Here is a 24,444-nt window from a genome sequence, read left to right on the forward strand (position 1 = left end):
ATGGAACGGTTACACGCAGCTGAATTCGTTCGCGTTCGCCGGATTTATCGTTCCCAGCCGGAGAAGAATACCCCTGGCGCGCGCGGCCGCCACGCCGGGATCCGCGCGAACGTTTTGATAGCGAAACTTCCGTTCCGCGACCGCAGAATCAACAACTATAAATCGCCCGGAGGGCTCTCCCTCTTTGATGGGGGTTCTAATTGTTTCGTAACCGGGATTTATCGTTCTATAATTCACGGAATTACGAACCCCGGCGCTCGCACCGGCCAACCCCCGGGACAATGGGTCCCCGTGACCGGGAATTAGCGGCGGGGTATCGTATTTCCGAGATCAGTATGTCACACGGATTTTGAGACGTGTCCGCGTGATTTGGGTCAGCACGCGAGCCTGGAAGGGCTAATAACCTAAAGGTCTTCCTCCGTGTGTTAAACGCGACATAAATAGACCCGTCGCCTGCTCGTGCCCCGTGTCGCAACCTTCCGTCCGCCTAACGACCAAACGCTTTGTCCGGCGACCCCGAAGAACGGCGAAACGATTCGAATTAACGGGGCGCCTCTGCTTTTTTTCTCTCGACCCCCTCCTGCCGCCGCGAGCGAACGGCGCGCGGCTCGGTCGAGTCACTTAACTAAATTGGACACACGTTAATCGGATTTGATTGCCGGCCAGATTCGGATGATCGACTGGTTACACGGTACTCTGTGCAATTGCCCGCGGAGCGGCACGAAGGAAAAAGGAAGAGCTGCGGAGAGAAGCAGCCGGAGAAACAAAGGGGAGAAAACTGGCAGGGAGAAATTAAACGGCTCGAAGAAAAGGAAAGGAAAGTAAAGGCAAGGAAAGGAGAGGGTCCGCCGAGCCAAAGGGGGCGGGAACCGGCCGAGGGAAGAAAGATCTCTGGGATTGCCACGATCAAAGGACGGAAAATAAAAACAAACGACGACGCCGGCTGCCGGGCCGGGGAGGGGGAGCAAATTAGAAAGAGGTGGAGGTGCCGGGAAGAAAGAGAAAGAGAAAGGGGGCTCGTGGGTTCTCGCGATGCAGACGGGGCAGGCGCGAGGCGATCAATTACGTAACTCGATAAAACTGGGTCACGTGTCAAAGTGCGGAGCCATCCCCAAGGTGTCCAACTTTTTGGTATAAGCTCGTAAATTACCAGTCAGCTAGCTGCCGCTACCCCCACGGCTTTAAATAGAACGTTGGCAAAGACTCCTGTCCAACTATCTCTCCTCTACCCCGCTTTCTCTTTCCCACCCCCTCGCCGTAATTTCTCTCTTCCTCTATCTCTCCGTCCCTCCGTCTCTCCGTCTCTCCATCTATCGTCCTTTCGGTTCGTCACTCGGATCTCCCTTGCCCCTTTTATCCCTAATCCGCGAGGGGCCCTCCCCTTGTTCCTCTATCACGTAGGATCGCTCCTCGTTTCGGACGAGTAGCGCGGAGGCAAAGTTAGCCGGACACGTAAGTCGCCGGTCGTTAGTCGCCCGACGACGATAGCTCGTCGAGCCATCCAGAAGGAGAAAACAAGAGAAACGAGAAGGGCGGAGAGGCAGGGGGCCGAGAATGAGAGTCTTCCAGGAGCGCGGAACGGTGGAGACGGGGGACACGTAGACGGTGCTCTGTGCATGTGTCTACGTGGCTGGCTGGGGAAGGAACCAGAAGACGGAGGAGAAAAGAGAATTCCTGTGTACCTATCCCAGCGCGGGCCAAAAAGGGACAGCAAGAGAACCGGAGCGGTCTCTCTGTGTGTACAAGTGTTCCGTCGCGAGCTAAACGAAGAAGAACGGCGCGGAGAGAGCGAGACAGGGAAAGATAGCGCCCAAGCTAGAGAGGGACAGAGAGAGAGAGAGAGAGAGAGAGAGAGAGAGAGAGAGAGAGAGAGAGAGAGAGACCGTGACGGCAGGAAAGCTAAGACAATCAATAAGATCGCCCGGTCTGAAGGAGCTCGTGCTCGGATTCGTCGAGTTGCTTCGGCACTTCCTGCCAGGGACCGTGAGGGACCCGCGTTTAACAGCTAAGTCGTAGTGTACAGTCGTTAAACGCAACGTTCTCGAATTAGGATCCCCCCGAGGAAACGCACGAGCGAGGAATGGAGTCGGACGATCCGCTGAAAGGGAAACGATAGGGGCAGGGAGATCAGTCGTAGCACCGGGACGCCGGGAAAGGGGGATCGCGGGGGACGACGGTGAGATTTCGTTGAAAAACTGACCAGGGGGATGAGACAGCGGTGTACTACAAGAAAAAAGGGGGGCGCAGAGGGAAAGGGTGGTGGGAAAGAAAAGGGTATCTCCTCGAGGGGTCGATACCTACTCTAGTCAGCGGCAATCGGATAGGTCAGGATAGACAGGGATAGGCAAGGATAGTCGCAGCCGAAAGGCGGTATACAGTGTACAGAGCCAGCCAACCAGCGACGCCCTCGATCCCGAGGATGCATTCCGACGCTCGCGCGGGACAGTAATTTCTGGGTACCGACCACTAAATTCCGACGATCACTCGACGCCGTCGTTGTCCTCGTCGTCCTCGTCGGCGGCGTTGTTTCGCACGGGGAAAATTACGATCGCGGATCCAGCGCGATCGCCACGCCGCCGGTTCGTCCTTCGGGGGTGAATCGCGCTGGATCGGGCCGGTGATCGATAAACGCGAAGAAACGGAGAGGCAGGATCCTTTTCCGGAGGGTGGAAAAATCGCGCGCTGGCTCGCCCTGATCGTGCAGAAGAGGAAAAGCCGCGAGGTGACGGGGTCGCCGCTCTGGCGGATATCGCCGGAACTAGGAATTATCCCCATCGGGGCTTACCCGCCAGGGTGCACTTCTTTCGGGGGTATTCCGATGGAGAGAGGAGAGCTCGCCGAGCCCCGAGCTCCTGGAACGCTCGAACTGGGCCGCGGCACCAGTCGATAAGGAAGACAACCTGTTTAACAATGCTTTCCGGGCGGGAAATACAGTCGTTCCGAGGGCACGGCTGTTCCAGGATAACAGCCCTAGCCGGGCGTGCAGGGGTTGATCGATTCCGCGGCAATCGTGCGAGGATCCCTTGAACCTTGAGTCCCGGGATCAATGGGGGTTAAATATACTCGGTTCGCCGAGCGAAAATAGCGACTGTACACTGTTAAGATAAATTTGCTGAATGGCGGAATAGTTGGAAGACACGGAAAGGAAGATGGAGATTAGAAAACGGGAATCACGAAGAATTTCAAGGTCCCTTCGAACCCAAGGTTTATCGAACTCGACTTCGCATTAATTACGAAGCTACGAGCTCGGAAATACACGATGCACTTGGAAAGAGTGCAGATTTGCATCCTCGAACAATAGGAGTTTCGCTTGGACAGTTTCCCCTATCTTCGATCTCGACAGAGATATTCAGCTGTTCCGTTTCTTCCGACTCACCTTGTATATCTACCGATAAGATCTACTTTAAGCGACGGAGGTGGAGGCGCGGAAAGGTATACGTATTTCTGTAAGGCCTGCACAGCGTGCTGAGAACGACAGGTGTAACGGATATAAGTAAACTTGAAGAAAATTCTATCGCGCGGTCGAAATAAAGCCAGCGGTCGCGATTATCGTTGGACTTTGCACTCCTTTCGAGCCGATGCTTCTTTGGTCATCGGGGATGCGTTCAATGGTCTCGAGCCACACAAAACAAACCCGATACGAATCGACGACGGGTTAACGCGAAGCCAGTTTTCAAGGGAACTCGTGTTCCAGCGGGCTGAACGCGGGACGAAACTTTACGCAGAAGTTTGCAACTGCGACGAAAGCTCGGTCGCGTGGGAATTCGTGTCAGTATCGACTGCCGCGAGACTGTTCCTCTTCCACCCACCCCCACCGGCCGCGTCGCTTCTTGCGTTTTCCCGGTCAGGAGCAGGCAACCTTTGTCTCGGCGGTGATACGTTCGCGGAAGAGAGGGCTGCGTAACGTTAAAACGTGTCGAAAACGCATCGGATCGTAAAATTCCAGCGAGTCGAGGGAACGAGTGAGAGAGAGAGAGAGAGAGAGAGCAGAGCGACGGGGAGGGAGGGAGAGAGAGAGAGAGACCGAGCGAAAGAGGAGGGTGGTTTCAAGATCGAAACGGCCTGTCCTACTTTCAGTAAAAGCATTATACGCGGACCTGCATGCGTGCAGATTCGAAGCAAAACATTTTTTTTTCCTCTCCTCTCTCTCCAGCCTCTCTCGACGCTACGCGGTCGCAACTAGAGAACGAAAATAGCTCGTAGCGTTTCGCCGCGAGGGTAGCACGCCCCTCCGCAACCGAAAACCTGTTCGATTGCTCGCTGAGAAAGGTTCTAATCTTGCGCTGTCACCTGGATCAACCGTCCGGCCCGCGATGCCCGCGATTCGAGCGGAAAACGCGCACGGTTGGAAATGTTTCGAAAAGAATTGAACCTGCATTGGGTGTATTTCTGCCGCGCCTATTCCACGCCGGTAACTAGGCCTGCATATGCATACCGCGTGCATATATTCAATTCTAGAAAACGAGGAGAGGGCGAGCGATAAAGAGGACGGCGTTTGACGGCGACAGAATCGAGGAACGCGTGACGCCGATGTTTAACGCGCGGGAAAAATATATGAGGAACGAGGGAATCGAGGAGGGAACAACAGAGAGTAGGGAAACAGCAGGAAGAAAACGAGTGCAGGAACCCACCGAGCAAAAATTCTACGACCGGCCCTCTCGCGCGACGGATTAACAGAGGGAAGGAGAACGGCAAGTTTCGAGAAGGTCCTCGCGTAATAGATCGTTTCTCTTTTCTCCGGTGGAAAAGTTTAACCAGATTCCAGGCTTCGAGTGGTTCGAGCTCGATGCGATAAGGACAAGCGAATCCTTCCGCTTCGAGCTCTATTTTCGATACCGCCAGGGAAAGGAGGTGCGAAAACCGATTATCGCGCGATCGAATCGATTTTCTCTTTCGTCGAGCAGTTTTTCCGGTAGGTGAACATTTGTAGCTAGAATTCCGTCGCAAAACCGTGTGTGCTCGATACGACCCTTAACCTCCCGTCGCGTCGCTCGAAATTCATTAATACGAGGGCACGAGTAATTGTTTCCCCCCGCCGTAGAAGTTAACGCAAACTATGTATAATTCATGCGGGCTTAAATAGTTTTGATTCCGAACGAAATTCGATCGATGACGGGGCTCATTTGAAATTTAAATACGCAACTTAAAGGGGACGAACCGAAGAGCGCGACCCTCGTCGCGTTCCGTCGGCGACACGCGCGGAATTCGGAATTCGGAATTCGGAATTCGAAATTCCGCGTCCGGCCGAAATCGAAGCGCGAACTCGAGGCAACGAAACAACTCCGTCGAAGAACCGACAAAATGGCGTTCCGCTCGCGGGTCGAATATAGCGGAGTATAGTTGACGGAGAAACTTGAAAATCACGCGGCATTCGTTCCCCCGGTCGTGCCGTCGGATGCGACCAACTTCTGCATTGTTTTATCGTCTTAATTAATCTACCGGTTCATAAAATGAGGCACCACCACCGTCACGAGAGATCCAATTGCCGGGAACTTTTATTAAAGCAGTTTCCCGAATGGCGAAAATTTCTGCCACGGCCGAGAGTTACTCCGCCGACCGACTATACTTCCGATAGCCCGGCGTAACGTGAATAGAAAAGAGAGTGGCTGTTGGAAAAAACTAATAATAAAAACTGTAGGAACATTTCGCTGGGTCGCGTGCACGGATTCGAGCAATTTATGGAACTGGTACCCCCGTGCGAGGGAAACAATGTCCCATTTCTCGACGCACTTCCGTCGAACGTAACCGAAATCGTATCGATTCCGATTATCGAGGACGACGGAGCAAGGGCCGTTCCACGAACACGGAGCCGTAACTTTGAGAACGGTTCACGACCGTACTGGAAACGGCAGCGCCGTTGCATAAACAGGAAAGAAAACGATTGGCCGGGCAGAAGTAGCGGGCCGATGACGCCGGGATAAATAATTCACGGCGGGATCGGCTGGTCCGTCAAAGGGTAAAAGCAGAGTAACGGCGGAAGTACTTACCGGAGATGGGATCCGCGCCATCGAGCTTCCTGTCTAAGGAGACGTTCTCGTGCGCGGCTTCCTTGCTCGTCCTTGGACGACATCCAGCGTTCGATTCGCCGGTCCCGATACCGTCCTGGCTCTTGTGATCGTTCCTCGGATGATCGTTTCTCTCGCTCGCCTTCGAACCGCCGCCGCCGCCGCCGCCGCCGCCGCCAACCCCGACCTTCGACGACGTTTTGCTCACGATACCGCCGGCGTTGCCGTTCAAGTTGGCGTTCAAGTTGGCGTTCACGTTCACGTTCACGTTCACGTTCCCGTTCCCGTTCGCAGACACGTGATTATCCGCCTGATGGAAAAGACGCGAGAAAACCTTGCTAAAGTGCTCGGGGGAGAACATGAAACGGAAGTGCGTTTTTCGCGCGGCGAACGGAACACGCCGGTTCCCGCCGGGCGTCAGTCAACGCCGCTTTAAAATCCAGTCGGTGAAATTGTCCCGTGTAATCGGAAGTCGGTCGTTTCGATCTAATTGCATTTTCGTTCTGTGATTAACGCGTTAGACCTGTAAGGACATTTCACGGTTGGACGACGGACGTTTCTGACGGGGCTGCGGCGCCGATCAAATCTTTCGGACCGCTTATTCGGCAAAACTGCAATTCGTTGGTTGGTTCCTGAAATTCCACTCGAGCCATCGAATCGGGAACCTTAGAATAGCTGAAACGGAAAGTGAGTGCTCGTGAATCGGGAAACCGAGAGAAACTCCTTTGGAACTGTGGCTCGAGATGGATCCAAGGCTGCGCCATCCGAGAACCGAGCTCCTAGAAAGACAAACGGACAGGCAAAGAAACAAAGCATCGAACAGTGTCCGAACAGTGTCCGAGCGGACTCCGCGGAGGGTCAGGTGGAATCGCCTGGCGCAACGAAAGTCGGCCAATAGGAAAATCAAATTTGATCCGGTCAAGCCGCAAGCAGCCGCAAGCAGCCGCAAACGCGATGAATTAATCGACTCACCGTGGTGGTCATGCAGGTCGAGGAGGATGAGCGGACAACGACGATACGGTTCTGATTGTGATCATTGGAGGCAATCGTGGACACGGCGGCGTGATTGCCGAGCCCATGGGTCTCGTGGCCGTTATTGGATCCGGCATTGGAATTGGTGTTGCCGGTAGTGACGCCGCCGCCAAGAGAAGTCTGCCTGATCACCAGAACGCTGCCAGCCGGCTCCAGCACGACCACTTGCCTCATCCTAGCCGCGTGCAGCCCCTATCTCAGCGATCGTCCTGCCCGTTCGAACGGCGGTCCTCCGCGCTGACGAGCAACGAGAACGCGCGCGCGTCTGTGTATGCGTGTGTGTGTGCGCACAGGTTGTGCACGTCCGCCGCGCTCCCTCGGAAACGATCCTCCTTCTTCGGCTGATCCAAAGTAACCGACGGGAAATGCGTTCTCCAGCCTCCGCGCCCCTCGGGGTTCTTAAAGCTCCAGCGCGATTGCTGCCACCTGCTCCTCCTGTACACACGTACACCAAGACACCCGGCGATATTAAAGCTGTCGTCTTAAAGGATGATCCTACCTCCATCCTATTTCGCGCGGCGCGGCGCGGCCTTCTCTCTCTCTCGTACGAGCGGCCGTGTCACCCGGGACGTGTACCGGGCTGGCTTCTCTCGGAAGGCAAATCGATGAGATTATTTTTTGCGAGCATCGTCTGCGACTGACTGCCCGCCGATCAACCCGCTTCTCGCTGGGCCGCTTTCACGGAGCTACCCCCGGCGACTGATTTCGAGTCGCCCCGCGCCACCCCCCGTCCCGTGACGAGTTGTAAACAGAGCCGCGCGCGACCAGCCCGAGCGACCAGCCCGAGCGACCAGCCGCGCGCGACGGCCCGGAAAACTCGAACCTATTTCTCAACGCAGCCCAGCGACAAGATATTTGCTCTGGCGATTGCGCTGCAAAGACGGCGGCCGCTCGTTAATCTTTGATTTCTCCCTGCAGCAGGATTACTGCTGCACAGGATTTTCCTCCGGTTAAATACTCGGACCCTTCTCGCCTGATTAAACGGCGGGACAAATAAAACGGGTTTACGCGAGTGATCGAGTCGAGTCGAGTCGAGTCGAGTCGTTCGAGGACCGGCGAACGCGATAACGGAACGATTAAACGAACGCCCGAGGGACCGGAAAAAATCTCCCGGACGCGAAGTACATTAATAATTAATGGCGCGTTGTCACGGGGACTTGGCCGAGTCGCGATGGATTGCCTGCAAAAATAAGAAACGAATCGGCGCAGGGCTCGGCTCGGGACCATTTGAAACCGCTCCAAATAACGTCGCGATACTACGGCTCTTGGATCGCAGGCACGCGAGGGTGTCGCGTGAGCATCCGAAAATCACGTCTGGGGTGCGACGTGCGTCTCGCGGAATTAATCGGCGCACGCGGACAGTCCGGGGAGAGTGTCGGGTTTCAGATGCGACGCGCATCGGGCCGGTTAATTGAAAAATGATTGGTCACGTTTAAGCGTCGTGCGGCGAATACGGAAATGATCGCGCGATTAAATACACCAGCCCCGTCCAAGTGGCTGCGATTCTATTTTTCATGACTGTCATAGCTGCGCCTGGCTTCGCGAACTTGATTCTAGTTGGCAGCCATTATCATGCATTCGACTCTCTTGGCAGCCATTATCATAGATACAGCCAGTAAAACCGAGTCGACGTCGCGCCGCGCGCGGTTCCAACGTGGCCGCAACCAAGGACTCGAAATTATTCGGCGAACAATTGGAAGGAGCGGTGCCAGTTTTCTTTTTATCAAGTCGGAACCACCAGGGGTATTTTCGAAATGGATGCTAGGAAATTTCTGCTTGGAATCTTCCTCGGAAAAATTCGCTTCTCTCGAGACGCGTGTTTCGTCCGTGTCGCGCGGAAACTGCGAACCTCCGATACCACTGGGAATTCGTTTGATAGATACCGCGTGTATTTAGCGGACTGCGATAACTTGATCGCCGTCAACGCGTTCCAGCACGCCACATTCGTAGATTCGATCAATAAAGAGGTTCGTGTGCTCTCGAACGGACGTTCCCTAACTTGTTAACACAAGAAAGACCAGTTGACTCGACCTCGTGTTCACATTCCTCGTTTATTCGCCTGGTAACTTCTGCATTTTATTGGGCCGCGATCATCTGTATCGGCGTGAATTATATCTCATCGTTGTTCGCCACGATAAACTCTTCGCGAGATTAATTCTACTCGAGTCGCAGGTTTGCGAGTGTTCCCACTCGAAAAGCGATTCGGTTAACGAGCAAACGACGCCAATTAGCTCGAACACGCTCTCGATTGTTTCGACACGGGACCCTTAACGACTTTCGAATTCGCGGCGGAACTTCCGCTCGACGGAGCGCCGCCGCTCCTCGGGGAGCCGGAGAGCGAAGCCGATAATTCACAAAGGAGAACCGTCTACTCGGAATCTCGTCGTCCCCCCGATGTCTCCGGCCACCTCGCGTCCCGCGAATACATCGGATTCATCGGATTCGCGAGTCCAAACCTCGAAGACAGTTGCTCCCCCTCTGAGGGAAACAAACCTAATTTCCGGTGCCGCGCGGTCGCATCCGCGGTAATCGATTCCGCGGCCGAAATACTCGACGCCGGAGCTCCGCGGAACAAGCTTCTCATTCATCGGCTCGAGTCGAGCCGAGCTGCAGCGCGGCCCGCGGATTGAATGAGAATTAATTGCGCGCGTTTAATCGCGCGGCCGGAGATTAAACTATGAATGAAACAACGTCGAGGGCCCGACTCCCGCGAAATTTCCCTTCTCCCGCTCGCGAGTCCGTAACGACCGAGCACTCCGGGTGAAGAGACTCGTCTACTCGGAATTTCGTCACTCTCCAGGCCCTTCCGCGCCCTCTCGCACCTTCGTCTCTCTTCTCGTCAACCCTTCCAACGCCACGACTCGTTTCGTCCCCCTCGCTCCGCGTCTATCTTCCCCGCACTTCAAACTTTGGAATTCACCTTGGAGACAGTTACCCTCTTGCCCTCTCCGCTTTGAAAGCGGAGACCTAATTCCGGCGCGCAGTTCAACCCTCGTAAAGTACCGAGACCCGCGCGGGAAACGTTACCGCGGACACCTCGGAGCTCTCAATATTCTACGAGTATCGTTTCTTAATTAAATATTGCGCGCGTACCGTGTCCCGTCGCCTCTGGCATCCACCCCCGCGTTACGGATGTTCTCGGAGAAGTAGAACGAACGGTTTCGAAAGGGGCGGCAATTTTTGCGTGCTCGATAAATTCCTAGAGGGCGAAAAGTTTGATGTTCGGTAAAAATACTCGGTGTATTCGACGCGAAGTGAGAGCGTATTACGATAATCCAGTTTGTTCTACGGTTGATTAATGAATTTAATGACCGATCGAGTTCTAATACGTGTCCCACAATAGACGCGCCTGTCGAGCATAAGCGGCACGTGGCTGACAAAGGAACACAATCTGTGTGGGAATTTCGTGATGGTTTCCCGATCATTCAACCGTCACCCACGCCCTTCCGGTCTGTTACGCTCCGCCCCCGTTCCTTCACCCTCCCGAGCCATCTCGCTCGTTCGCTTTAACTTCACGATTCACCTTGGAACCGACCGACCTCCCTTTGAGACGCGCTGACCCAGTTTCCTTCTCCCCATGAATCGAGAAATTCGAGGCATGAATTTTGGAAAAAGGCGGCTACGATCGCTTGTAACCATTTTACGAGCGCTTCCCGTGGTCTCGCTACGCGTTTCGAATAACACACGAGGTTGCGAACGATTCGATTTCTCCTCTTTCCGTTCGTTCCCTCTCTGGCGTGTTCCACGACAAACGGAGAAGTGTTAGTTTCCTCGGCGCCTCGCGAATACTACCCTCGGTCCCTCCGCGCGGCGGAACGCGTCCAATTAAAACCATCACGGCGATCGTTGAAGGCATTTAATTAACACACCGGTCGGTAAAAATAGCGCGTACATCGGAGAAGTGGAACAGCGAACGATACATTTACTATAATCATTACGAGAGGCATTCGGTTCGATCCATCGAATACTTCTCGCCGAGCGCAGCGGACAATCACGGGAACGGTTCCCTTGTCAAATCAGCGGGACGACACGCGCTCGATCGACTCGCATGAATTAACGACACCCGCGTCCGCGTTAAATTCTGATGACGCGTGCGCGCGCCTTAAATGAACACGGTTTCAAAGCAGTCATCCGGAAGCTCTAATTAGCCGCGTTGCGCAACGCTGTTCACAATTCTGCTAAACAAGATATACTTTCGCACGCAAATATCGCGTTACACACACCTGGAGCCGTCGCATTGTGCGCGCACGTATGGCACGTGTGGTACGTGTGGTAGGTGTGTGCGTGGAATGCCGATCAATTCCACGTGTCAGTTGTACAGTTGATATAACAGCTGACGAGTCGTCGGTGAATCGACAGTTTCGCGTGTGCCCGTGTGTGGGTGGCCGCGCGGCCGCGTATGTGATACGATTTCTTTCTCTTCGTTCGTTTACGTCAATTAGAAATGTTGATCTCGGTCACCGCTAATAGTATTGCCATTTATACATTACCAGTATTCCAGTTTTCCTTCACCAGCAAAGGAGCAACCGAAAATTCCCGGGACTTTTTCCCCGAAACGCTTCCACGATTTTATTCGAGGAAGAAAGGAGAGTCCGGGGAGAGAAGGGCCGCAGAACTTATGGACGACAGTCGGACTGGGATTTCGTCGAGGCAGAGACCACCGGGAAACTTATTTTTCGACATGGAAAACAAGTGCAACTCCCACGCGTGCACCGAAATCGCCGGCAAAGTGCGTTCCGTCTGCTTTCGGTCGGGGATGCAGCGTTCGGGCTTTATATTCCTTCCATTATTTGTTTATTCCACCTTCGAGAGACGCCGACCCAGTTTCCCGTCGACGGGAACGTGAAACCTTCGCAAACAGCGGGCCGGCGGACTCGAATTTTCGAAAGGGACCTCGTAACGGATGCATTTTCGAAAAGAATCCCGTTCGCCGCCGCTGTCCACCGAGAGCACGCGTATAATACACGGCCCCGTAACCGCGGTCCTTCGAATTCCAAAGTGGACGGGGTCGGTTTCCGAACTGGCTGCAAGAATCGGCCGACTCTAGGACATAATTCGCGTTTAAATCGACTGCCTCGGGAATTCTGAACCCGCGCGACCGAGAGACGTCGCGTCGTTTTCTCCTTTCCCCTTTCCCCCGTCGATTCTTTTTTCTCTTCCGTGCTTATTTTCCTTTGTTCGCAGCGCACCAGGCCACGCCTCCGGGCATTAAAAATATGCTGGAAATTAGTAGCTCGAGATTGTTAAGCAGCAGACAATTTACGGGCGCGCGTTAGGCCGGCAGAAGCACGCGGCAACGTCACTGCGCCCGCAAAAACGTTCGCCTTGTTTTTCGCAGCCCGTTTTCCCGAACAAGCATCGTGCCCGTGTTGAACACACGCGAAAGAGTGAAGCATTTTAGCCGGCCGCAAACTTGTTTGCTTTAAGTTCGCCCGTGATGCCCGCCCGGTCGCCGCGCGCTTCAGTTTGCCCAGCATTAATATCCTGCGGAAATGCACACAACATCGCGACCATCACCGACGCTCCCCGTAACCCGAAAGACTATTACCCGAAAAGGTAACAACTTCCTGAGTTTATCGCCGCGCGGTAGGAACTCGATTTCCCGGCCGACCGGCCTTTCCCCGCTGCGAATCTTTTTTCTCGCCCTACGCGCCGCGCCGCCCCAACTTTCCACGGGGGAAGCGTGAACGTTGGTACACGCGTTACACGAACGAAACGAGAAAATTCTGTTCGCAACGAAACGCATCGAGAGTCGCAACAGACATTATCGACTTCGAAAGGCAAACTGCCGTCTAATCAAACTGGTCGACACTCGATTCGAACGCGTTGACAAAGTGAAATTGCACAGAGAGGACGCAACGTTGAAATACTACACCCTCGCCTCTCGACGTTCGTTCGTACACAGCCTCGCGCGGTCGCATCCCCAAGGGCGTCGTCGGCGAACAGAATCCCCTTTTTCAAAGTCGACGATAACTTCCGCGAGTGATACTTTCAAGAGCAAGGTGAACGGGTCGCCGTCGACCCCGGCTCGTCGAGATAGGAGGCAGCCAGCCGGGAAAGCGAACCCAGTTGCCCGGTTGTCGTCGCGATCGTCAACAAGTACACCGGCGCGTACACGCCTCGAAATTCTGTTACGCGGACACGAGCCATAGAAATTGATCGCGTTTGCCTGGGCGCCGGTATTATCCGCTCGGCTGGCCGGGAACGCGTATCGCGCGAGAACCTCGGTAAATAAAAATCCGGGAAAACGCGTAAAGTTCGTTTGCTCGTGTCGGAATTGATCGGTCGCGGGGAATTTTCCGCGGGCGAGATCGCGCGGTCGAATAAATTTCAGCGGCGCGAGCCCGATGCGAATACACGCGGGACGACGGGTGCGAGTTGTAAAAACGAAATATTTATAATGTTCGAGAGCCGCGCATCGATTTTCCGGCGGGCGCGGAGTAGCACTTGACCGCCGCGGATCATTCGTAACGCGGTTCGAGCCCGCACTGGAAAGGCTTTAGCCTTTATTTCGACGTAGCGTTTAAACATGAACGCCGGGAATAGTCCTTCATTCATGTTTCACTGGATTTCCCGATTACGGGAAAAGGGAGACGCGGCCGGCTCGGTGAATGAGACCGACCCCGGAGTCGAGTGCCGCGAAAACCTATCGGTAACGAAAATACATCGCCTCGTCCCGCCTCGAGCGGCGAACGTGTAATCTTGTCGCGGATAAAGTGCATTACGGGAACTCGTAAATAAAGTTCGGCGAGTTTTCGCGCGCCGCGAGACGGCGTTTCGGCTCTCCGTTTCCCTTAATGGAAATCACTGCTGCCTCCGAGCATCGTTTACGCGTATTAGACGAATTCCCGCCTTCCCACTTAAGAGCCCTACGAGCTGCCTGTACGCCGAGGAAATGATTTTCGAAAATTCCTACCCCCCGGGATCGTTGTTTATAGGCGGCGCGTTTCATGGATTCTTATTTCGTCGCGAGAGCAAGCCACGGATGGATGTGCTCGAGGGTGGCCGGTGCTGTCCGACCCAACGCGGACGACAGTAAAAAAGCCCGACTTCTTAGCACCGCTAGGAGAATGGCTCGAACGCCGGCTGGTCTACGCCCGTTCAATGCGATCCTCGTTTCATATAAGACACATTTATATACCTAGCCACATATTGCCAGCATGCAGGGGGTGAATAGAGTTGGCAAAACAAAAGTGAACAAAAGTGTGTCCCGATGCCTTTGTCTCGGTGCCGAGTAAACGTCCAATAAATATTTTTCCCGAGGTTTCTCGTTCGATCGAATAGAGAGTCAACGGTCATTTCATTAAACCCTCTATTTTTCGTGTCTTTAAACACTCAAAATTAAAATAATTACACGTTTATACAACACAGGATCGACGTGCAGAGTAGATTAAATCTTGAAAATATATTTCGGAACGTTATCAAACTCGCTCTAATAGTTTACTAGAAAAGAGGTACACGAGAAAAACACGGTTTTACAGCCGAGCGCTTATAGCCTGTGACACTAATTGCATCACGCACGAAACTTTATGTCCGCCATACCCCGTTCCGAACGAAATTCTGATTAACCGAAAATGCCCAGAGAAAACGCTAGTGTCTCTTTGAACGAACAAAATATCCTTCCTCGCATTTTCCACCGCAGAATCCCCTTGAATCCGCATCGCAACGGTATCTGCCATTGCTCCAGCCCGTGTGCAGGCGAATTTTATCAGCTGTGGCCGGCAGACCGATAAATCAGCGAACTCAACGTCAACGAAACGCGGCCCTTTTGTAATATTTTTGAAAGCGAGTCTTGCAAGCGCGTAGATCAGCGGTACGACTGCTTCTCCCCCGGCTAATTCCATTTCCCAGGCGTCTTCATCCGCGCCCGTTTCCGCGCCCGTTTCCGCGCCGCGGGCCAAGGAATTCCATTCGTCTTCGAATTTCTAATCCCGTAATTGAGTCCGCGGCCAGGAATCATTTAATGCGTCCACAGGGCGGCAACGTTAATTGCCCATTCGCAAAATTGCCGGCTGGCACGCGTTAAGGGTGAGAGAATCGTGGTGGAAGGGTCGCGATTACGTAGAATGAGAAACATGAATGACCGGGGCCCCGTTCGGCCGCGTTTAACCACACGCGAAAATAGATCGGCCCTTTCCGGGCAACAATTTTCCGTGAATGGTCGTTAACATTTGCGGCCGCGAGAAAATCGTTTCCCGTGCGAGCGTCGCTTCGCGAACGATCCCGTTTCGTCGATGAAAAAATATGTGATTGCGAATCGCGTCGATTCGTTTTCACGGAGCGAAGCAGAAGAGTTCGCCACGCTTCTCGCGCGCCTAGATCGGTATTCCGGAGTGTTTCCTACGCTCGGAAAGGACACGCGACCGCCGGACGCCGTATATGTATCTACAACGACGCAGGAAACGATAACGATTGCTGCCGTTTCCGCGTCGAACGATAGGAAAGCTGTATTAATGCCTCGCTGATATTACCGAGAACACCTTGCCGCGTGATACCGAGGCCACTTTTATCGCTTGTTTATCCGGCGACGTACGGCGGGCCGTTCCGCGAAAAGAATACATCCGAATTTTTCCGCAGAAAACAACTTCGAGGCAGTTACCGAAGAAAACTCGCCGGAACTTCTCACGAGACGGAATGAAGATTTACACGATCTATGGACTGGATCCGGGCACCGCGGAGAGAAACTTTCTGAAATTCATTAATAGTACCGCGGATCGATATTCCTCGGCGAGAACGCCGGTCTCGTCGATTCTATGTACGTCGCCGAATCTACAGTGTGTCCGTTTGAAAATAACACACCTCCGAAACGGATCGAAGACACGAAAGGAATCAGGGTATTCGTTTGAAAGGTTGTCGAGTTCGTATTCGAACGCACTGAAAGTGGAACTAACCGAGATTATGCAGCTCCGTCCACGAAAAAGGAAATTTTACCGTCTCGTATACTACTATTTTTCTGCTGCCGATACTTTAAGAGGTACCCGTTCGCGTTGGCTTTAAACGCGGAAGCACTGTACAGGATGCCCGTGGCAAAAACACAGCGACGTAGCTTCTGAAACGGCACCGGCCATTAAATCCCGTCGAAGGCGTTATAAAATCCGTGCACCTTTCTCGAACGCGATTCCCCAAACCTCCCCCCTCCGAGTCCCTTTAATTATCTTTGTTTCAGCACCACGTGATTAGCAACGCAAGCTGCCCCAGCATCGATCCAACGTGCATGCACCGAGGAATCGCCGATTCTCGCCTCTAACATCTGGCGGGCCGAACACCTCGGCGCTAAGAAGCATGGCCGAACTGGCGGAAACGAGAAAACGAGAAAAATTCTTACCACGGACTTAGCGTCCGCTGCTCGATGTAAACGACTGCGTTGGTGGCCCGACGATAAAGATAATTCAGGATAAAATCGTAGTGAAACGCGCGGCCGGTCGTACGCCAGCGAATAATGCCGCCGGGGAGAAAGGGGGCCGGACTCTCTCCGTTGGTCTTTCAGCTATTTCATCTGGTTGCACTTTTTTTCGCCGCAATCGATTTTGTTCATCTGCGCTTTTTTCTCTGTGCTCGCCACCGGGAACGGGTAAAATAGAAAGTAAAAGGGTCAGGTGTATTTCCGAGGAAACCGCGATACCATCCCCGCTCGAGCATCCGGAACCGGATTGATGGCCGGCTGATAAAATGCGAGTGTTGCACCCGCAACTGGCAGCTCGGTGGAGGAATTATTCGCGCGATAAAAACGAGTGCAGATGCCACGAGGATCGGTCGTTACCGCGAAACTAGTTTCCACGCTTAAGCGAATAATGGCGAGGACGGATGTGCAGTTTCTTAAAAGTCGGTACGGGTCACCGAAGCTTATTAATATTGCTCGGTGAAAGGTACCCTCTTCTCGCTGGAGAACCATGGAACTGCGTGTCCCGGTCGGCTCGATCGGATATACCTATCGATTCGAACCGGGTCTAATCCCGACGATGATCGAAGCGAGCCTGAGCGTGAAACTTTGTGTCTTTACCTCGCACCACACAACAGGTATCTCCCCCGTGTGTGAATGCACCGACAGTTCTATTATTATCGTCGCACGTGCCGCTCTATCGGCAGATAACCGCCTATACGCGCCCGATACCCGGCCACATGCATAATGGAGCCGGCCGCTGATATTTATTTGCTCTTTTAACGATACACGTACGCGGCCGGTCTTCCCGCCGCGCGTAATTTACGCGGCGACACCCGCGGCGGCCGCGGCGGCCGCGGCGGCCGCGGGGGCGCGCGGATGCTACAGACGCCACGTGTAATGCGCGTATTGTGTACGATTTCTAAGCGTCCCGCACGCTGCCAGATACGACACGGTATACCACACCGTACACCGTACACCGCACCGCGTACCACACCGTACACCGCACCGTACACCACACCGTATACGACACTGTGTGTGAAACGCGGGCTCAACAAGTCCAAAGAAGTCGGTACGGCTACTTTTACTTGCGCCGACGCTGCCAAGAAATCTTTGCACGCGACCACGATTATTAGCGGGAGAAGAAAAAGTGGCGGCGCGGTCTTAGCTCGAGCGCGCGGTCGCGCGAACTCGGACCGAAAATTCGGAACAATTCCCATGGTGCCGTGTGGCAAAAATAGTGTCCCCTTCGTTTCACGTTATTTCTAGATAGAGTAGTCATGCCGTCCCTCCCGTTTCGAACCAGCTATCAGAGGTTGTACGATAAGTTTCTGTGCTTTCCCTGGACGCGATTCGATATGTTATTTCTCGCGACTGAGATCCGCCACACTCTTCACCGCACCCAACCATTTCTGAGCGTTCAGTGGCAATTTGTCGCGAGGATCATTCCGGGAAGAGTTCCTTTGTCCCTTTCGTTGAAAACTTGGAACGTTTCGAACTCGAAATACACACTTTCGGTTTAATTTCGGAATAATTCATTTGTTTCTTCGGCGAGACTGTTCGAGGAGAAGTCGACGATGGGACGGGAGCCACGCGGACTCGTTAGAGAATCGATAGATATCCCGGCTAGGAATGCCGACTCGAAGAGCAAAAACGTACCACCCCCGGTAGAAGTTTCCTAAGAGATTCGAGTCGGAACACTCTGCTCGGAATGTTTATAAGATTGCGATGGTAGCATGAAAATGGCATGGGACCGTCCGCATGGAACGCAGCCAAACAGGGAAATTTGATCGGGAGAGAGACGTGTTTTATTGGCTCGCGAAAATGAACGGAGGAAAGGTAGTACCGTGCGAGATCCTCTACGCTTTCGCTTTCCGTGGAAACGATCCGCGGCCCTTCGTTGATGACCGAACGGCGCGCATTAAGCGCAAGGGTTTCCTTAAACAGAAGCTTACGACTTGGCTTCTAAGTTCCGACGCGGATCGACCGGGTGTTCTCGCGCCCTCCTACCCCGGGAAGTCGCTCGTGTCCGTTTCGTCTTTTAATAGCCTCCGGGTTGGAAGTTAAAATTTCAGCCGCGGCCACCGCCGAATATCGATTATCGTTTCCGATACAGCGCGCGATAAGACGAACGATAAAACCGGACGCGCATCGGCCGCGAAGGGTAAAATGGAAAAGGGACGAAAAACGGGCGAAAAACGGGCGAAAAACGGGCGAAAAGGAAAGAAGAGAATCGCCAATGTCGAAATCGATGACGATTCGGTGCGCGAAGGAAGCCGTAAAGGTAGCTCGGTTACGACAGAACTACAAGTGGCAGGAAACGCGTACCGCTACGTTCTTGATAACAGCTGATTACGATGAGCTCGCCCGGACGCTACGCCTCCGAGCTTAAACGAATCACGTTGCGCGTTCACGTTTACCTTGCACTTGTCAATTATTATCGGCCGCCCTCCCGCTTCCCGCCAAAAAACAACGGTCGCATCCTACAAAACTATTCCGATCCGTGAGCTGAGGTGAACCGTGTCGGCGACATGGCACTTGTCCTGTCGTGGCTAACCATGCCATACGGGTAGAGCCACGGGCGAGCATCGTCGACTGGCGACTTGAGCGACTCGAATTCGTCACGCTACTGTCGCGTAGACACTGTGGTGCAGGTCAGTGCAAGGATCCGTAAGTAAATATTAGAAATGCGAAGGCGCGAGGCCATAGTTGGGTACGACTACGAGTCAACTCCTCCCCGGTGAGCAGCTTAAATCGTTTCCCCAGGGGATTCCTTGCAGCCCAGACGCGGATAACCGAGGAGGCTGCTATCGGGATTTTTCAACTGTCGGGCCAGCTCCAGGGGCGGTTGCACGTGTTCGGTTCGAATAACGAATTCAACGAAATTCTCGTTACCTTCCCTCGCCGCGACAGTGGCACGGGTTTACGGTACGCACTAAAAATAGCGATACCCATAAAATTGCCTCGGCAAAGAATCGCCACGAGACCTCGAGGACGTGGCGTTACGCGGACCCGCGAGCGTATTGGGTAACCTAAACATTGGCAACCCGGCGAGAATCGTTCGGGTCCCGAGATCACCGACATCCTCTCCGAGGAAAACAGGGCTAACGGGGGAAACGGGGGAAACGGGGGAAACGGGGGAAACACGGAGGAAACGCTCCAGGTCTGCCGACCGATCCGATGGGAACTGTGCGCGGCCTGCGATGGGAGAAAATTCCTTTTCAGAGGGACTGACACGTTCCGACTCGAGGACAGCGTAAACGAAACACGTAGACCCTGTCACTAGAAACTGGCAGCTTCGTCGTGACCCGCGACCGCGACGAATCGTCCCGTCCGGCTGTGCGATAGCTCTGATGCAAATACTCACGATATCCGTGGCCCGAGTGACAGAAGGCTCGTCGTAACCCGTGTCGAGATGGCTCATCTTCGGACGGTTGTTTACGCGACGGCGACACTCGGCTTGACGTGCGATCACCACTTTACCACCGGCCCATGATCGTACATTACTGTCGTCCACGGATCTCTCGGTGTACCCGTTGATTTTCACGCATAAAATCGTGCGATCACGCGTGCCTGCGCTCGCGGTCGATCCTTGGAATCCATGACAGGTACGAGCACGGGTATGGCCGTGGGCCGCATGCGCCGAGCCCACAAGTTATCACGCTCTGCCACCGACCAGACAGGCGGCTAATACGTATAGACGAGAAACTCCGGTTCGAATTAAAATTTCTTCACTCGCCGAATCGCGCGAGGCCTCGCTAAATAGTGCCCGTAGCGAAAGCTCGACTGTCCGATGACGGAATGATTCACGCCCCGATGAAATAATAACCTAGCTTGTTTACAATCTCTCGCGAACTATGCCGTTCGTACCTTACGCGAACCGCTAATTTATTTCATTCTCTTTGCACGTTAATCTTCAGTTTCTCATCGATCCCTTTAAGCAGTAACGTCGATTTATCCGTGTGCCAACTCGTTCACGCTGCACAATTCTATTACAAGCGATACTCGATTACACAGAAATAAGAGGATCGATCCGTTGAATGTGCATTCGTTAATCGGTCACACCTAGTTTTTTTCTATTTCTCAACGAAATCGTTAGGAATCTACACGGTTTTTATCTAAACGGCTCATCTTTAACGTTATTCTCTTAGTAATTTCTCGAGTCTTTCGTTCTGTAAGAAATCTCAAAGAAAACGGTAGACTGGCATTTCAAATTCGTACCACGATTAACCGCGGTTAAATGTCATTAATCGATACTTCCGGTTTCGATTATCTTTCTAATATTAACCGTTTACCTAAAATGCCGATTGAATATGATCATTTGCTACACGTCTGATTATTAAACATATCGATTTGATTTTAATCGAAGAAAACAATTCAATCTATTAGGGAATAATAAATTCGAGTATTCGGAATTTGATTTTGATCGATATTGACCAATCACGGCGCGCATCCTATTGTGACAGTTCGACTCGCGTTGTCTAACGAATCACTGTTTGAACGTCTCCCACTAGTCCGTTGTGCCGCGATATCAAGTGCTCGTTACAGTGCAAAGAATTCGCAAGAAAATCGGATGAAACTGAATGATACGCCGCAACCTTGGTAAGATTATATAAAACAACTATTTCGGCATCGCTTGAGCGTTTAAATCGTAAAAGATTCGACACTAGTACCGATTTAAACGCAAATTCAATATTCGACTACGCGGGGGGGTACTATGACCGTTACAAGTCCCCCATCGGCCATTTATATTCTGAAGAATATTCAATGTTTCATCCGAATATTTCCATACGATCGTTGACGGTAGAGCAATCAGTTATTGAACAATCGATACTACTGAAAATGATAAACAATATAAATTACATATATACTTTATTATGCATATGAATTTTCACATAGAGAGACAGAATTCTTTCGTTACAATGATTCAAGATATTCTCTATTCGTTTTCATAGCTGACAACAAACGTTTCGATAATCTAATGATTATTCAGCGCATTTTACAATTAGTCACGATATTTAACGTTATTATAGCAACTTTCTCGATATATTTGATACCAAAGAGGTCATGATGTTTCCTTTTTCTCTCGTGAAAAGAACAGATAATACTATAAACTTAATATACAGATATTAAATATATCATTCGTAGAGAACATCCACATTTAAGATTAAAATTGAAATTGATCTATGAAATTGTACTTATCAACGATTATAGAATCAGGGTTTCTAGTAAAATTCAATTGGAATAAAATGTACAAAGAAACATTCAATCCTAAGTATAATGTACTTGCTAAAATACACGTTACGAAAGCTCGATCGACAAAACCATTGGCACAGAAAGACCTTTTTCCTCTTGGTATCTTTGTTACGCCATCTTTTAGCCCGCCATTCGGTCGCCATTCAATCTGAGTATTTCAGAGTTCTGATCAATGTATGCGCCGCGAAAGAAACAATTTTCTTAAAAAAGTCGTATTTATGCATTGAGATTACTCATTTACAATTTACGGAACGATGTCATTAACATCGTGTCTCGTATAGACCGCTTCTGCCTATATATCTCACCCACTTTATAACGTCGTGATCAGAGTAATTCAGCTTGGATTCGAACACTTTCAAATAACGTACTTTGAATCCAGATGGAGCAAACGGTACTTCGAAAGTCATCGATATCGGAGGCCGTGTCCATTTCTTCTTTGTATCAGTTTCAAGCAAATCAATCTCAGCGGATAACTGAGTTTCCTTCATGCCAGGCAAACGTTTAATCTTCCATACAATAGCATTCTCCGATGCTTTGTACTTTGCTTTCCCTTTCAAGCAGATCAACTGCACTCCTGCAGTGTTTAAAGGTGTCGGTACTCGCACCTCGATCTTCTGTCCCAGCAGAGATGCCTTGAAATTTGATTTTAGTACTGCCTTCACTTCCATCTTTGTACGTCCCACCTCGCGCACCAATGGAATCACACGGAATGGCAATGATATATCCTTAGTGGTACGGTATCTACGGGACACAAACAAAATATCAGAAAATTCTGTAGCTTGAAAGAGGTTCTTCTTCTTCTTTTTCTTCTTCTTTCCAAAACTCTTACCTCATCAATTCGAATTCACCATCTGGCGGAATGAAACTAATAGCATGCTCTGTCTCGAATTTACTAAGTTTAACGCATTGATGAAATTGGCAGTCGTCGATCACAACAACAGGTTTTCCAGATCTACCACCAGTAGGGTCGTCTCCTCCACCTCCTAGACCACTTCCACCCTTCATACCCTTAGCTTCCATGACAATTTTATCGTTAATTCCAAACTTACATTCTGGCATTCCAGACAAATAAGACTTCATCACGACCTGTTAGAATAGCAATATCGATTAGAGCTTAGAATACTTAAAATATCTTGAGTAATGATTTCAAATATCAACCTTTCCAGCAACATGCGCGCTAAGCACTTGACCCTGAGGGCTCATTAAGAGGTTCACAGATTCCAGAACATCTAGGAATAACTCGTTACGTCTGTACTTAATACCCTCCCTTCTCCATCCGATCTGACCAGTTACTTGGGAAGTTATTTGAGCTTGTTCCTCTTTTGTTCCCGATTTAACTCCTTGCTGAGTGATAAATGTCTTTAATACCCCAGTATCGCAATTCTGTGGGTACCCAAAGTCCAAAATTTCTGCACGTAAAATTTCAGTTATTCTATGCTATTACCATTGTATTATTTTAATCTATATCAAACTACCAACCATCCAACAATTCATAGATCAGCACAAAGTTGTTCTTAATGTTTTCTTCAGAGATTTTGCCAAAGTAAGACTGCATAACATCAATGATTTTCAACAAGAATTCGAATACCATTGCCGCATTAACATTTTGCTTGGTAACAGCAGCCAACCAAATGTTGGCACGTTTTATGTGAAAGAAAGATGTTCTTGCAATATTGGTAACTGGTGAGCGCACCTGTTGCCTGGCATGGATAACATTAACACGAAATGCGTCAACTGCATTTCGTCCAATGTCATCCCGGTAGACTCTGGAGATAAGTACCTCCCCTTTGTGATTGTACACAAATAAGCCCCCTATCATCTTGACAGAGGGTATTTTTTCTTGCTCTGACTACAACCAACCTACGAGCAACATCAATTAATTACCATAGTATTCTTAATTCTCAAACTAACTCGATAGCATAAAAATTACATATATTTAAAGATTTTTGTTCCAAGTAAAGATAATACATGTCCCTGACACTGAGAAATGCCATCACAGTTAATTTTCCAGAAACAAAATTCTGCATATACAATGATTAGGTACGAGTACATTATGAAAACGCTTACGTATTTTCAGTTTCATAGAAAACTGTAGAAAAAAGTGTAGCAAACCGTAAGGTGTTAATACTGATAAATAAACAAAATTATACCAAGTGGACTTCTGGGTAGATAAGCTTCGAAAAGACTACAATTAGAGTTATCAAATCTATATATTAATACGAAACTTGTTCGTTACATACTCATTTGTACGATATAATATAAATATACGTGTACAGGATAACGCCCCTTTTCTTAAATGACATTTGAGGTTCTTTGATATGTCTTGTAAACGGTTAGTATTATTGATCGGAAATGGAATTGCTTATGCCGCAGACACCGACATTATCGAATATTCTTGAAAGAATTCTAACACGCGAAGCCACGTAAATATGAATTCCAATATCATAAAAGATCACTTACGCATGACTCTTACTGCGGATATTAAAAATAAGCGATACTAATTTGTATCGGCCTCCGAAATGCACAGTATCGGTACCAACCTACTGGTACAAGTGCGAACTATCAAATGACGAAAGCAACACCCACTTTTCTGTACTACGTGTCTCAGAGACATATGCCATTACAATAAATTACTTAAATAACATCAATTATCCATCGCAATAGAAAGCATTTTATTGCTTTAGAGTTTAAATTCCGCTTGCCCCTGGTGCTCGTGCAAATGCACTGACCGTACGTTTATAGGGCAAATAGGGTTGTTGTGTTGATTTCAAA

At 51.0% G+C, this 24,444-nt stretch overlaps 2 protein-coding genes and 1 long non-coding RNA gene across 10 annotated transcripts in view; 1 reads left to right on the top strand and 2 right to left on the bottom strand.

Moving 5' to 3' along the window:
• Nucleotides 1–20,167, bottom strand: part of Camta (Calmodulin-binding transcription activator) — a 51,243-nt gene extending 31,076 nt beyond the window's left edge. For 2 of the 5 annotated variants that reach the window (XM_076367239.1, XM_076367236.1), the window contains exons 1-3: nucleotides 19,784–20,167; nucleotides 6,978–7,472; nucleotides 5,988–6,315 (exon numbers count right to left, since the gene is read on the bottom strand). In XM_076367239.1, the coding sequence (XP_076223354.1) occupies nucleotides 5,988–6,315; nucleotides 6,978–7,211 (562 nt within the window). In that variant the 5' untranslated portion in view covers nucleotides 7,212–7,472; nucleotides 19,784–20,167. Of the gene's footprint in view, nucleotides 1–5,987; nucleotides 6,316–6,977; nucleotides 7,473–18,836; nucleotides 19,009–19,783 lie in introns of those variants that run through there. The other 3 variants (XM_076367227.1, XM_076367224.1, XM_076367226.1) reach the window with 2 other exon arrangements.
• Nucleotides 20,168–20,484: 317 nt separating this feature from the next.
• The window catches only part of LOC116424901 (uncharacterized), a 54,981-nt gene continuing 51,021 nt past the window's right edge, over nucleotides 20,485–24,444 (top strand). For both annotated transcript variants that reach the window (XR_012998536.1, XR_004234579.2), the window contains exon 1: nucleotides 20,485–21,018. This is a non-coding gene — a long non-coding RNA (uncharacterized LOC116424901). The remainder of the gene's footprint in view (nucleotides 21,019–24,444) is intronic.
• Nucleotides 21,272–24,301, bottom strand: AP-2mu (adaptor protein complex 2, mu subunit). 3 transcript variants are annotated; one of them, XM_031971869.2, is made up of 5 exons: nucleotides 24,133–24,301; nucleotides 23,152–23,532; nucleotides 22,831–23,081; nucleotides 22,502–22,758; nucleotides 21,272–22,413 (listed from the first exon to the last, which is right to left on the bottom strand). In XM_031971869.2, the coding sequence occupies exons 2-5, from the start codon at nucleotides 23,489–23,491 to the stop codon at nucleotides 21,933–21,935; spliced, it is 1,329 nt and encodes a 442-aa protein (XP_031827729.1). In that variant the 5' UTR covers nucleotides 23,492–23,532; nucleotides 24,133–24,301; the 3' UTR covers nucleotides 21,272–21,932. The 3 variants fall into 3 exon arrangements, with proteins under 3 accessions (XP_031827729.1, XP_031827730.1, XP_031827731.1); XM_031971870.2 differs by lacking the exon at nucleotides 24,133–24,301 and adding an exon at nucleotides 23,913–24,112; XM_031971871.2 differs by lacking the exon at nucleotides 24,133–24,301 and adding an exon at nucleotides 23,740–23,900.

Source organism: Nomia melanderi, chromosome 1, assembly GCF_051020985.1.
Source record: "Nomia melanderi isolate GNS246 chromosome 1, iyNomMela1, whole genome shotgun sequence".
Taxonomy (NCBI): Eukaryota; Metazoa; Arthropoda; class Insecta; order Hymenoptera; family Halictidae; genus Nomia; species Nomia melanderi.